General features: G+C 35.6%; 1 protein-coding gene across 1 annotated transcript in view; it reads left to right on the top strand.

Annotated features, from left to right (window-relative positions):
• Positions 1–15,064, top strand: part of LOC147375952 (mitochondrial adenyl nucleotide antiporter SLC25A24-like) — a 92,643-nt gene that overhangs the window by 38,965 nt on the left and 38,614 nt on the right. The window contains exons 4-5 of the mRNA XM_086391516.1: positions 1,131–1,242; positions 13,723–13,881. Coding sequence (XP_086247642.1) covers positions 1,131–1,242; positions 13,723–13,881 — 271 coding nt within the window. The remainder of the gene's footprint in view (positions 1–1,130; positions 1,243–13,722; positions 13,882–15,064) is intronic.

Genomic DNA, 15,064 nt, shown 5'->3' with positions numbered 1-15,064 from the left:
AATATCAGTAAAAATAGAAGATTTCAATAATACCACTGGGAAATCCCATGGATAGAGAAGCGTGGTGGGCTACAGTCTAGGGGTCACAAGAGTTGGACATGACTTGGTGACTAAACCACCACCACCAACACCATCAATCTTTACCTAACAAGTATAACTAGAATATTGCATTCAAAAGCTGCAGGGTATGCATTATTTTAAGGACCCATAGAAAATTCACAAGAATTGACCATATGGTGGGTCATAAAGGAAATGTGAAAAACTAAATAGAATTTGAATCATGTAGAATATGTTCTCTAACCTTCATACAATTAAACAAGAAGTAAGGTTATTTACAATAAAACATTTTTGAAAGGATTGACAGGATAGCTTGATTTTAGGTTATTTTAGAATTGAGTTAAAAGAGATGGTCAGGGGAAAACTACTACCAGAGAGAGTCAAAAGGTATAAGGTTAAACTTCAGTCCATTTTATTCATTTATTTATTCATTCAACATTGAGTACTTAGTGCCAAAAGATGTAGAAGTGACTTAGAAATTGTCTTTCCTTTTGAAAGATCATAGGCAAGTATGAGAGAAACACATACAAGTAAATAATTAAAAAGAAATACAGAATAAATTCCATTAGAGGAATATTCTACAAAATATCTGGATCAGCATACACTGAAACTATTAAAGTTATCAAAAACAATGAAAATCTGAGAAACTTTCATAGCCAAGAAAGTCTTAAGGAGGTGTAATGACCAAATGGCTTGTGGTATCTCAGGTGGGACCCTAAAACAAAAAAAGGAACTAAAGCCTGAACTTTAGTTAATAATAATAATATATCAATATTGGTTTATTAATTGTAACAAATAGATCATAATTATATGAGATGTTACCATTAGGGGAAACTGGATGTGGGGATATGTGGGAACTCTCAGTACTATCTTAATAAATTGTACAATGGATCTCGATAAATACTCTCTAAGATTTTCTGAAAGTCTTAAACTATTCCAAAAAATAAACTTTTATTAAAGATAGGAAAATTGATGAAGCCCAAAGAAGTGGCTTCTACAATAAATATGTAGGAAGTGTTTAATTAATTTTTATAATGTTGCTAACTTTGTTATAAATATTTTTTTAATTTCAGCATTGATAGAGATGGAACAATGACAGTAGATTGGGATGAATGGAAGAAATACTTCTTGCTTCATCCTGCAAAAAATATCGATGAAATTGCTCATTTCTGGAAGCGTTCTACTGTAAGATTACTTTGTATTTTGCTCTATTTTTATTTTGCCATAAATGTCATATCTCTTATGATCACATAATCTCTTTAGATCTCACTGTCTAAAGTAACAGTACTCTTAGCAAGAAGTGTGCAAACATGGCTATCACAATAACTTTGTTTGCTAAAAGCTAGAACTTAATATAGATATCCATCTGCTGAAAAGGCCCACTTTGTGTTGAGAATAAATGACTCTTATACAGTTAATTGTCCTAGAAAAGTGGAAAAATAGTACACCCTTCTTTTTTTCACAGATACAGTGTACTCAATTAGGCCTTCTGTCATAGAAAATGTAAAGATTAAGATTCAAAATTTTAGAATCAGAAAGAATCAGCTACATAATCTGTCTGCCATTTTAATATAAGTACTTGATTAAGAGTTGTGAGGAACAAATGAGATTTAGTAATAAGCTTTTTTTCTTTTTTAGATCTCAGGTACAGGGAGTTATGTGCTTAGTCACTTAGTCATGTCCAACTCTATGCAACCCCATGGACTGTAGCCTGCCAGGCTCCTCAGACCCAGGGGATTCTCCAGGCAAGAATAGTGGAGTGGGATGCCTTTTCCCCCTTCAGGGCATCTTCCCAACCCAGGGATCAAACCCAGGTCTCCTGCATTGCAGGAGGATTCTTTACCATCTGAGCCACCTGGGAAGCCCACAGGGAGTTAAGTCAGTCATTTTTCAGGGCATAATATTTGCATCTACCATTGTAATTTTATGCCTCCTTTTCATGTACATTTTGGGGAAGACTAAGAGCATAATCTTTGATGTCAGATTGCCAAGGTTTAAACCCCACATCTGCCGCCCACTAGCTATATAATCCCTCTGTGCCTCAATTTCCTTATTTATATATTGGGGATAATAATGGTTAGAGTTTTGAGAATTAAATTAGTACATTAGTATATTTAGAAAAGAGTTCAACAGGTAATATATGTGTTCAAAATGTTATTTATTGTGATAGGCATTTTTCCAGTTGTATTCTTGAATCTATATTCTTAAAAATTATACAATGTTTCATGTATGTTTTAAATTTACATAGATAGTATTGTGCTAAAGTTCACATCTTATTTCTTGTTTTATTTACTTGTTATGATTTTAAGACATTATTATTGTTATGTGTTCATCTAGTTTATTACTTCTAACTATGACATAGTACACATTGAATACATTTTCCTTATCCATTCTCCTAGTAAGAGATTGCACATATAAGTGATAACATACAGTATTTGCCTTTCTTTTTCTGACTTATTTCACAAAGCATAATGCCCTCAGGGTTCATCCATGTTGCTGCAAATGACATTATTTCCTTCTTTTTTTATGGCTGAGTAATATTTTATTGTATTATATATATATAATACAATAATATATATTACATATATGATTTTATATATGTATATATCTCCCACATTTTCTTTATGCATTCCTCTGTCAATAGACATTTTAGTTGCTTCCATGTCTTGACTGTTGTGAAAAATGATATAGTGAATATCTTTTCAAAGTATGATTTTTGTCCAGGTATATGGCCAGGAGTGGGGTTGCCAGATCATACATAAGCTCTATTTTTAGTTTTTAAAGGAACCTCCTTAGTGGCTGTACCAATTTACATTCCAGCCAACAGTATAGAAGAGTTCCCTTTTCTCCACACCCTCTCCACCATTTATTGTTTGTAGATGTTTTAATGATGACCATTCTAACCAAGTGTGAGGTGAAACCACCTCATTGTAGTTTTGATTTGCATTTCTATAATAATTAGCGATATTATCTTTTCGTGTGCTTTTTGGCCATCTGTGTGTCTTCTTTAGAGAAATGTCTATTTAGATCTATGTCCATTTTTTTGGGGGGTTGGGACGAGCATGAGCTCATGAGCTGCATCAACAGCTGCATGAGCTGTTCGTATATTTTGGAGATTAATCCCTTATCAGTTGCATCGTTTGCAAATATTTTCTCCCATTCTGTGGATTATCTTTTCATTTTGCTGTGCAAGTTTTTAAGTTTAATTAGGTCCCATTTTATTTTTGTTCTTATTTTCATTAGTCTAAGAGGTGGATCAGGAGAGATATTGCTGCAATTTATATCAGAGAGTGTTCTGCCTGTTTTTCTCTAAGATTTTATAGTATCCAGGCTTCCATTTTGAGTTTATTTTTGTGTATGTTGTTCTGAGTTCATTCTTTTATATATATCTGTCTAGTTTTCCTAGCACCCCTTGTTGAAGAGACTGTCTTTTCTCCATTTTATATTCTTTCCTCGTTTGTCATAGATTGGTTGACCGGAGGTGCATGGCTTTATCTCTGGACTTTCCATCCTGTTCCATTGATCTGTATTTCTGTTTTTGTACCAGCACCATACTGTTTTGATGACTGTAGCCTTGTAGTATAGTTTGAGTCAAGGAGCCTGATTCCCCCAGCTCTGTTTTACTCTCTCTAGAGTGCTTTGGCTATTTGGGGTCTTTTGTGTTACCATACAAATTAAAAAGATTTTTGTTCAATTCTGTGAAAAATACCTCTGGGGATTTGATAGAGATTGCACTGAATCTGTAGATTGCTTTGGGTAGTATAATCATTTTGACAATATTTATTCTTCCAGCCCAAGACCATGGTTTTCTCTCTGTTTTTGTCAACTTTGATTTATTTCATCAGCATCTTATAGTTTTCAGACTACATGTCTTTTTTGCCTCTTTACGTAGATGTATTCCTAGATATTTTATTCTTTTTGATGTGATGTAACATGGGATTGTTTTCTTAATTTCTCTTTCTGATCTTTTGTTGCTAGTGTATAGGAATTCAACTTTTTTTATCCAGCAACTTTACCAAATTTATTGATGAGCTCTAGTAATTTTCTGGCAGCGTCTTTAGGATTTTCTACATGTAGTATCATGTCATTTGCAAACAGTGTCAGTTTAACTTCTTATTTTCTAATTTGGATTCCTTTTATTTCATTTTCCTTTCTGATTGCCATGGATAGGACATCCAAAACTCTGTTGAATAAAAGTGGGTGAGAATGGATATTCTTGTCCTGCTCTTGATCTTAGAGGAAATGCTTTCAGTTTTTCACTGCTGAGAATGATGTTAGCTGTGGGTTTGTTGTTTGTGGTCTTTATTATGTTGAAGTTTGTTTTCTCTATTCCCACTTTCTGGAGAGTTTTTATCATAAATAGGTGTTGAGTTTTGTCAAGAGCTTTTTCTGCATCTATGACATTATCATATATTTTTTATTTTCAATTTGTTAATGTAGTGTGTCACATTGATTGATTTGTATATATGGAAGAATCCTTGCATCCCTGGGGTATATTCCACTTGATCATGGTATATAATTTTTTTAATGTGGTGTTTAATTCAATTTTCTAATATCTTTTAAAGAATTTTTTGTGAGTATATTCTTCACTGATATTGACCTTTAATTTTCTTTTTTTGTGTGTGGTATCTTTATCTGGTTTTAGTATCAGGGTGATGGTGGCCTCATAGAATGAATTTGGGAGTGTTTCTTCCTCTGCAGTTTTTGGAAATTGTTTCAGAAGGATAGGTGTTAACTCGTCTCCAAATGTTTGATGGAATTCACCTGTGAAGCCATTTAGTTCTGAACTTTTGTTAGTTGGAAGTTTTTAAATCATATTTTCCATTTCAATACTTGTGATTGGTCTATTTGTATTTTCTGTTTCTTCCTGATTCAGTCTTGCCAGTTTGTACTTGTCTAAGAATTTGTCCATTTTTTCTAGGTTGTCCACTTTATTAGTATATAGTTGCTTGTAGTAGTCTCTTATAATCCTTTGTATTTCTGTGGTGTCATTTGAAACTTCTCTTTTTTCATTTCTAATTTTATTAACGAACCCTTTCCCCTTTTTTCTTGCTGAATCTGGCTAAAGGTTTATCAATGTTGTTTATCTTTTCAAAGAACTAGCTTTTAGTTTTAGGTTAGGTTGTTCATTTGAGAGTTTTCTTTTTTCCCAAGGTAAGATTGTTCTGCTATAAACTTCCTTCTTAGAACTGCCTTTGCTGTGTCCCATGGGTTTTGGGTTCTGAGGGTTTCATTGTCATTTGTCTCTAGGTATTTTTTAAATTTCTTCTTCAATTTCTTCAGTGATCTATTGATTGTTTAGTAACATATTGTTTAGCCTCCATGTGTTTGTGTTTTTTACAGTTTTTTCTTGTAATTAATTTCTAATCTCATAGCATTGCAGTCAGAAAAAAGGCTTGAAATGATTTCAGTTTTCTTAAATTTACCAAGGCTTGATTTGTGGCTCAACATGTGATCTACCTGGAGAATGTTCCATGTGCACATTAGAAGAAAGTGTATTCTGCTGCTTTTAGATGGGATGGTCTATAAATATAAATTAAGTTCATCTGGTCTAACCTATCATTTAAGGCTTGTGTGTCCTTACTGATTTTCTGTCTGAATGATCTGTCCATTGGTCTCTTATGTTTTCTTCTGGTTAGTTTTACAGTTTCAGATCTTATATTTTAAGTCTTTAATCCATTTTGAATTAATTTTTGTGAGTAATGTAAGATAGTGGTCCAATTTCATTCTGCTGCATGTGGTTAGCCAGTTTTCCTGACACAGTTAGGAGACTATACTTTCCTTATTGAGTGTTCTTGTCAAATATTAGCTGATAAGAAAGGATTGTAAATCTTTACAAAAATGATTTATAAATCATTTATTTATAAATAAATAAATTTCTGGGCTCTTGACTCTGTTCCATTGATTTATATATTTGTATTTATGCTAATACTGTATGTTTTGATTGCTATAGTTTTGTTGTATAGTTTGAAATCCATAAATGTGATGCCTTCAGCTTTGTTCTTTTGTATCAAGATTTATTTGGCTATTTGAGGTCTTTTGAGGGTCCATACTATTGGATTGCACCTCACAGACCTGAAAGCCTTGTACTTGTCTAGCCTTGAGACAAGAGAAAGAGCCTGGGGTCAGCAACAGAGACATCAATGGTTTAATGGATAGAGGGATTTACACAGCTAAAGCAAGGTCCTGGAGCAATATCCTACTATGTGCAGCACTTGGTAGGCAGAAGATGGTGGTAGTCTTTGCTCCTGGGATGAGGGTTATCAGTTACAGTGGGAATTGACATCAGGTTGGGTTATGGATTACCAGGGAAACTAGCAGAAGGACACACCCTCACCACCCCTTTGATAGTCTATTAGGGTGGAGATATTCTGATCTAAAGATTAGAACAATCTTTGAGTGGGCGAGGGTAAGTATATAAGAAAGTCTGTCATGTGAATAGGGTGTAGATGAAGCAGGCACTGGTCAAGCAGGGTGTGTACAGAGAGCAGGAGATCAAGCCATCTTGGGTGGCCTAATCACACATATACACGTTTTAGGACTTTATTTTTTCTGATTCTTTGAAAAATGCCATTGGAATTTTTCTAAGAATTGCACTGAGTCTACAGATGTCTTTGGGTCATATGGGTATTTTAACAGTACTAATTCTTCCAATCCATGAGCTTGTCATATCTTTTCATTTATTTATGTATTCTTTAATTCTTACATCAATGTCTTACAGTTTTTGATTGTCTTTTACCTCTTTGGTTAACTTTACTTTTAAGTATTTTATTGATGCTATTATGAATGGAATTTTCTAAATTTCCATTTTAGATATTTATTGTTAGTAAATAGAAATTCAACTGATTCTTGAATGCTGATTGTATATCTTGCAACTTTACTTATTTCATTGACTAGTTCTAACAGTTTTTTTGGTGGAGTCTTTAGGGTTTGTTTTTTTTAAGTAATATAAAATCATGTTATTCCAAACAGGGACAATTTTACTTTCTTTCCAGTTTGTAAGCTTTTTGTTTCTTTCACTTGCTTAATTGTTGTGGCTAAAACTTTCACTACTATGTTGATCAGGAGTGGTGAGAGTGGTCACCATCATCTTGTTCCTGATTTTAAGGAAAAGCTTAAAACTTTTCATCACTGAGTATGATTAATGTTATATATATGACTATATATATATATATATATAGTCATATATGACTTTTTTATGTTGAGGTACATTTATTCTACACCCAATTTTTTTGAGTTTTTTTTTAATTGTAAGGACTTTTTAATCGTGAAGCATCAGCTACAAACAAAGCTAGTGGAGGTGATGGAATTCCAGCTGAGCTATTTCAAATCCTAAAAGATGATGTTTTTAAAGCACTACATTCAATATGCCAGCAAATTGAGAAAACTCAGCAGTGACCATAGTGACCTGTAAAAGGTCAGTTTTCATTCCAATTCCAAAGAAGGGAAATGCCAAAGAACATTCAAACTACCGCACAACTGCACTCATTTCACATGCTACCAAGGTAATGCTCAAAATCCTCCAAGCTACACTTCAATAGTAGGTGAACCAAGAACGTCTAGATGTACAAGCTAGATTTAGAAAAGACAGAGGAACCAGAGGTCAAATTCCCAACATCTGCTGGATCATAGAAAAAGCTAGAGAATTCCAGAAAAATGTCTACTTCTGCTTTGTTGACTATGCTAAAGCCTTTGACTGTGTGGATTACAACAAACTGGAAAATTCTTAAAGAGATGGGAATACCAGATCATCTTAACCTGCCTCTTGAGAAACCTGTATGCAAGTCAAGAAGCAACAGTTAGAACCAGATGTGGAACAATGAATTGATTCCAAATTGGGAAAGGAGTACGTCAAGGCTGTGTATCATCAACCTGCTTATTTATGCAGAGTACATCATGCAAAATGCCAGGATGGATGAAGCACAAGCTGGAATCAAGATTGCTGGGAGAAATATCAATAACCTCAGATATGCAGATGACACCACCCTAATGGCAGAAAGCAAAGAGGAACTAAAGAGCCTCTTGATGAAGGTGAAAGAAGAGAGTGAAAAAGCTGGCTTAAAACTCAACATTCAGAAAACTAAGATCATGGCATCCAGTCCCATTACTGCATGACAAATAGATGGGGAAACAATGGAAACAGTGACAGATTTTATTTCCTTGGGCTCCAAAATCACTGCAGATAGTGACTTTAGCCATGAAATTAAAAAACACTTGCTCCTTGGAAGAAAAGCTATGGTAAACCTAGACAGCATATTAAAAAGCAAAGACATTATTGCAATAAAAGTCCGTCTAGTCAAAGCCATGGTTTTTCCAATAGTCATATATGAATGTGAGAGCTGGACCATAAAGAAAGCTGAGCACCAAAGAATTGATGCTTTTGAACTGTGATGTTGGAGAAGACTCTTGAGAGTCCCTTGAACAGCAAGGAGATCAAACCAGTCAATCCTAAAGGAAATCAGTCCTGAATATTCATTGGAATGACTGATGCTGAAGCTGAAGCTGTAATACTTTGCACCTGCTGTGAAGAGCCAACTAATTGGAAAAGACCCTGATGCTGGGAAGGACTGAAAGCTGGAGAAGAAGGGGTTGACAGAGGATGAGGTGGTTGGATGGCATCACTGACTCAATGGACATGAATTTGAGTAAACTCCCAAAAGATGGTGAAGGACAGGGAAGCCTAACATGCTGCAGTCCATGGGGTTGCAAAGAGCTGGATATGACTGAGCGACTGAACAACAACAAATCATAAAGGATACTGAATTTTGTCAAGTGCTTTTGTGCATCTATTAAGACGATCTAATTGTTATCCTTTATTCTGTTAATATAATGTGTCATATTTATTGATTTGTGTATGCTTAAACATCCTTGCATTCCAGAGATAAATCCCATTTAATGAGAGTATGGGAGAAGGAAATGGCAACCCACTCCAATGTTCTTGCCTGGAAAATCCCAGGGACGGTGGAGCCTGGTGGGCTGCCATCTATGGCGTCACACAGTCAGACACGACTGAAGTGACTTAACAGCAGCAGCAATTGGAATATGTGATCTTTTTAATATACTGTTGAATTCTTTTTGAACTACAATAATGAACAAATGTGCATTTGCTTAGAATGCCACCTCTACAAAACTTATGCTTCAGCAGATTATCAGCAGAGGTGTTGGTCTCAGGGCCCACTCACCTCTCCATCTTCTCCAAAATTACATGATTTACCAGGTTTATCATTCGTTATTACATTAAGTTAATTAACAAACCACAAATTTAGAATAGCCTCTGACACAAAATAAGGACTTGACAACCAGAATGTGTTATTATTTGTCACTATAATACCATTACCTTAATATATTACAAACTATACAATTTGATGGAAGGTAAAGAAAGACCCTGGGTCTTTACCACTAGTGCCACCTGGGAAGCCCTTGTTAAGTAGTTGGGAAGATCCTTTGGAGGAGGGCATGGTAACCCACTCCAGTATCTTGCTTGGAAAATTCCATGGACAGAGGAGCCTGGCGGGCTACAGTCCATAGGGTTGCAAAGAGTCAGACATGACTGAAGCCACTTAGCACGCACCTAACTACTTAATAGTATCTATTTGTTTTATAATACCATGGGCAAAGAGATGCTTTCTGAAATTTCCTGGATGCCTCAAAATTCTGAGTTATAGCACTGGAATAAGCCTGTGAAGTAGAGTGTGTTATTTGTTATCAATATGTTTTGCTCCTCTCTCCTTTGGACCCATCTGCAAAGGATTTCTCCCTGGCCCCCTCTCTATAGCATAAATCTTCCTACCTCATTGATGTCAGTTTTGTGGTGTGATATACTTGAAAACTTCCCATGCCAAGTGCTGTACCTGGGCATTGGATTGGATTCCTCTCATTTACTCTCATTTACTTTACTCCTGTTATTGTTCCCTCTCTCTTGCAACATCAGTATGAGAGATAAGAAACTATAGCAACAACATCTCAAAGACAGTGACTTAAATAAGATAGAAATCTATTTCTTATTCATGTAATAGTAAGGCTTGCTTAAGCTGATAGGGTACCTCTGTTTCATGAAAGCCTTGAGAAATCCACTGGTTCTTTCTGTTCTCCAAGATGTTGTCCTCATGTGCATAGTTGAAGCTGGGTCATTGCTTCATTTTTAAGGATGTGAAGTGGAGGTTGTACATATTTACTCTGTTCATAACTAACTGGCCAAAATCTAGACTAGTGTCTACACAAGCTCCTAGGGAAGTGTGGAAATGTGGTTTCTATTTGAGTGGCCATTTACCCAGGCAAAATGCAGAACGTGGATGTGACTGGGTTGTCACAAAACAAAAAAAGAGGATAGAGTCTGTTGAGCAGTAGTCTCAGTCACAATCAATTTTTGCATCTCTGTTGTATCATTCCCATAAGCGTACAAAAACACTACAATTTCTCCCATTTAAAAATACACCCTTGACCATGCCCCCTCTTCTAGTGACTGCCCATATCACTGCATTCTTTCAGTGAAGCTGTTTTCTAAAGTGTCTATTTAAACTGTCATCACATCATCCATTTCTATTTTTCTTTTTTGTTATTTCACAAAACCAAGCCTTCTGTCACAATTCAGTGCCTTTGTCTGAAAGTAAGAGTTGGTCTGGCAGTAACACATGCCAAATGGTACGGAAGTCAGTGTAGACGTTCTTTTTGTTTTTATAAAATTCTTTGTTATTGTGACATAAACAGCACAAATACAAAAAAGTATAAATAACATAAGTACAATTAGAAATTGTATCATTAACCCTAATGTACTCACTACCAAGTTAAGAAATCGGCATTCTCCTTACTTTAAAACCCTTGTGTCCTCCCCAGTCATATGCCTCTTCTTGCACCAAGAGTTAACCAATATACTGAATTTTCTGTAAACCATTTTTCTCCTTTTTCTTTATACTTTTAGCACCAAGTATGTATGTATAAGCAACATATTATTTGATTTTGCCTATTTTTGAACTGTATATGATATTTTAACATTCTACTTATTTACATTAAACTATGTTGATGTTTGTAACTGTATTCTATTCTTTTTCTCTCATATAGTATACCAGTGTATGAATACATATATATATATATATATTTATTTATTTATCAGTTTCACAATTGTTGAACATTTGTGTCATTTCTAGATTTTTTCCATTATAAATAATGATGCAATAAGCTTTCTTGTCTTTTCAAATGAGTCAGCTCTTCGCATCAGGTGGCCAAAGTATTGGAGTTTCAGCTTCAACATCAGTCCTTCCAATGAACACCCAGGACTGGTCTCCTTTAGGATGGACTGGTTGGATTTCCTTGCAGTCCAAGGGACTGTCAAGAGTCTTCTCCAACACCACAGTTCAAAAGCATCAATTATTCGGCACTCAGCTTTCTTCACAGTCCAACTCTCACATACATGACCACTGGAAAAAACCATAGCCTTGACTAGATGGACCTTTGTTGGCAAAGTAATGTCTCTGCTTTTTAATATGCTGGGAAAGATTGAGGGCAGGAGGAGAAGGGGACGACAGAGGATGGGATGGTAGGATGGCATCACCGACTCGATGGACATGGGTTTGGGTGGACTCCGGGAGTTGATGATGGACAGGGAAGCCTGGCGTGCTGCAGTTCATGGGGTTGCAAAGAGTCGGACACGACTGAGTGACTGAACTGAACTGAACTGAAGCTTTCTTGTATATGTCTCCTGGTGTACATGAATAAGACTTTCTAGGAATATAGGGCATATACACAGGAATGGAATTGCTGTTTTGTATTTACTTTCACTAGGTAACATCAAAGTATTTTCCAAAATTTTTGTACCATTTGTTTTCACCAGTGATGGATTAAAATTACTCTTGCTCTATATGCTTGCAAGTAGTTGTTATTATCTGACTAGAATTTTGGACAATTTTGTGAATATTAAATAGAATATTATTGTAATTTTAATTTGAATGATTTTGAAAATCCTTTGTTAGACCCCATTCTGACCTGAAACTTTACAAGCTTTCTTTTCAGTGACTTCTGAAGCAATGATCTCCATGTTTCAACTCCAATAATCCATTCTTACATCTCAGCTTACTTGACCTCTCAGTTGTGTTTGATTTGGTTGATCACTCCATCCTTAAAATGTCTGCTTTACTTGGCTTCTTTCTTGTTCAGTTACTAAGTTGTGTCAGACTCTTTGTGATCCCATGGACTGCAGCACTCCAGGCTCCTTTATCCTCCATTTTTTGTTCAAATTTGTGTCCATTGAGTTGATGATTCTATATAACCATCTCATCCTCTGCCACCCCCTTCTCCTTTTGCCTTCAATATTTCTTAACATCACGACATTTACCAATGAGTTAGCCCTTTGCATCAGGTGACCAAAGTATTGGAGCTTCCACTTCAGTATCAGTCCTTCCAGTGAATATTCAGGACTGATTTCCTTTAGGATGGACTGACTGGATCTCCTTGTAGTCCAAGGGACTCTCAAGAGTCTTCTCCAACACCACAGTTCAAAAGCATCAGTTCTTTCGATGAATATTCAGGACTAGAGGGCAGAAACTGATTTATGCACCATTACATTTCTCATATGTAGCCCAGGGCCGTGGAGTTTAATTCACTAATTCAACCACCACTTAGGGAACACTGTTATCTCCCCTGACCAAGGTGCTAGGTTTATCGATGCACAAGAGAGACCAGTTTGATGCTTTTATTAGGCTTACCTTCTAGAGGAAAAAGCACTCAATAGAAATGAACCAATTAAGATTGTGCTACATATTAGGGAGGAAGCCATGGAAAGAGCCAAGGAGAAATGTTCTAGGCAGGGGGAAAATAACAAAGGCACTGAGGTGAGATGGTGCTTGGAAAGAGGGTGCTCAATGAATGAATAAATGAAGATCGGAAAACTAAGAAGCAGAGAAAAGACTTGTTCGCTATGATTGCCTGGAAAATCCCATGGACAGAGGAGCCTGGCGGGCTTTAGTCCATGGGATTGCAAAGAGTAGGACACGACTGAGTGACTAACACACACACACACTATGATTGACAAGTAATGGAACCTAGCTCCAATTTGGCCCTTTTCCTACTGAACCACACTGCCCAACATTTAGCAAAAATGTGTAGTCTTAGCAAAATCATGTATAATAACTGAAAATTAAGTGAAATGCAAAACTTGTTAGAATTCAGATTTTTAAAAAGAAAACTGACATTTGAAGTCAGTGTAAATAATAGAGAAAGAAATGAAAACATATAAAATGCTACTCTTGAATTTTGACTCAGGTTAAGTTTTGTAATCTGAGAGAACTTGAAATAAAATAGAGAAAAAAATTTTAAGCATTTATTCCTTATTTACTGTGTGGTAGACACTATGTTGCATAACTAGGACATGATCCCTGCATGGAGTGTTTAGGTTTTTCATGGAAGAGATTAGTCTAATATTTGAGAATTCTCTAAATAGCTTGAGAATTTAAAACTAAAACCTCCAGTTGGGATATTACATTAAATCAATACATGAACGTGCTATTAGAAATTATTTGGTCTAGTACAAGTGCTAAGAATATTGTCAATCTTCATTAACAGGAGGTGAGATATGAAAAATAATCTTTGGGTTTTTGGTCTTTGTACAGAGTTATCCTTTTACTTATCAAGTGTTTTCACTTGACCGTCTAATTCTGTTTTATGTTTTATCAGATGATTGACATAGGGGAGAGCATAGCTATTCCAGATGACATTACTGAACAGGAAAAACGTTCTGGAAATTGGTGGAAGCGCTTGGTGGCAGGAGGGATAGCTGGTGGAGTTGCAAGGACGTGCATGGCACCTTTTGACCGCTTGAAGGTCATGATGCAGGTAGTTTGCACTTTAGCCCTTAAGCATTAAAGTAACTTGAAAAAAATCTTGATAATTTTCAAAAGAAATGTTTTGGCACATTTCATACTACTCCCTGAAGTTTTACATTTTTTCTGAAAACATAAATTTTCTTATTTTCAGTATTAAAAGATGCCTTAATTTTCTTTCAGATGCTTTTAAAATTAATTTTTATTTGAAATAATAATAGAACCACTCTTAGAAATTTTTTCTCAGGATTATAATTGAATCTATGAATGAAGTGTTAAGACATACAATTAGTCTAACTTATTAGGTGTCTCGAGTCCCTGAAACCTAACATAATAGCGTGGTTCTAATCTACTTAAGTACTAATAATATTTCTAAGAATTGGAAAATAAGTTACTAGGAGTGTGTTACTAATATCTGTTTAGAGTTAATAATATTTAATTTTATTTTACTGATTAATAGATTGTCAACAGTAGTTATAAAATAATGCATGTTTAATTTTAATCTGTTAAGTGTCAATTAAAAGTTAATATTTGCTGAGCTTCCCTGGAAGTCCAGTGGTTAAGATTCCCTACTTCCAATTTGGGGGTGTGGGTTCGACCCCTGGTTGGGGAACTAAGATCCCACATGCCCTGTGGCAAAAAAAAAGTATTTTTAAATTTAATATTTGCTGAATACTTTCTTTACAATGATACAAAATTAATAATACAAAATCTCAGTAAGTAAGTGTTAGTCACTCAGTTGTGTCCAACTCTTTGCAATCCCATGGACTATACCCACCAGGCTCCTCTGTCCATGGAATTCTCCAGGCAAGAATACTGGAGTGGGTTGACATGTCCTTCTCTAGGAGATCTTCCCGACCCTGGGATCAAATCTGCATCTCCTGCATTGCTGGTGGATTCTTTACTGTCTGAGCCACTAGGGAAGCCCAATTCACAATCTAGTAAATTTAAATTTGTGATTAAATTTACATACCTGGGTATTTTATTGTCTTTTTTTGGTAACATAGGTGATATTTGATAATGGATTATGAATAGTATTTTTTGGTGCTATATGATTTTGTTTGTGACTCAGAAAATCTTATTTGGGGGGATTTTCTTGGTGGCCCAGTGATTAAGACTCTGCACTTCCAGTGTGGGGTGTGTGGGTTTAACCCTTGGTTGGAGTAGGACCCCACATGCCACATGGCCAAAAAAAA

The sequence above is a fragment of the Bos grunniens genome, chromosome 3 (genome assembly GCF_055505025.1).
Source record: "Bos grunniens cultivar Pamir isolate PY7600 chromosome 3, Bosgru_T2T1.0, whole genome shotgun sequence".
Taxonomy (NCBI): domain Eukaryota; kingdom Metazoa; phylum Chordata; class Mammalia; order Artiodactyla; family Bovidae; genus Bos; species Bos grunniens.
Note: the sequence above shows the minus strand (reverse complement) of the source record. Positions and strands in the feature narration are given on the sequence as shown.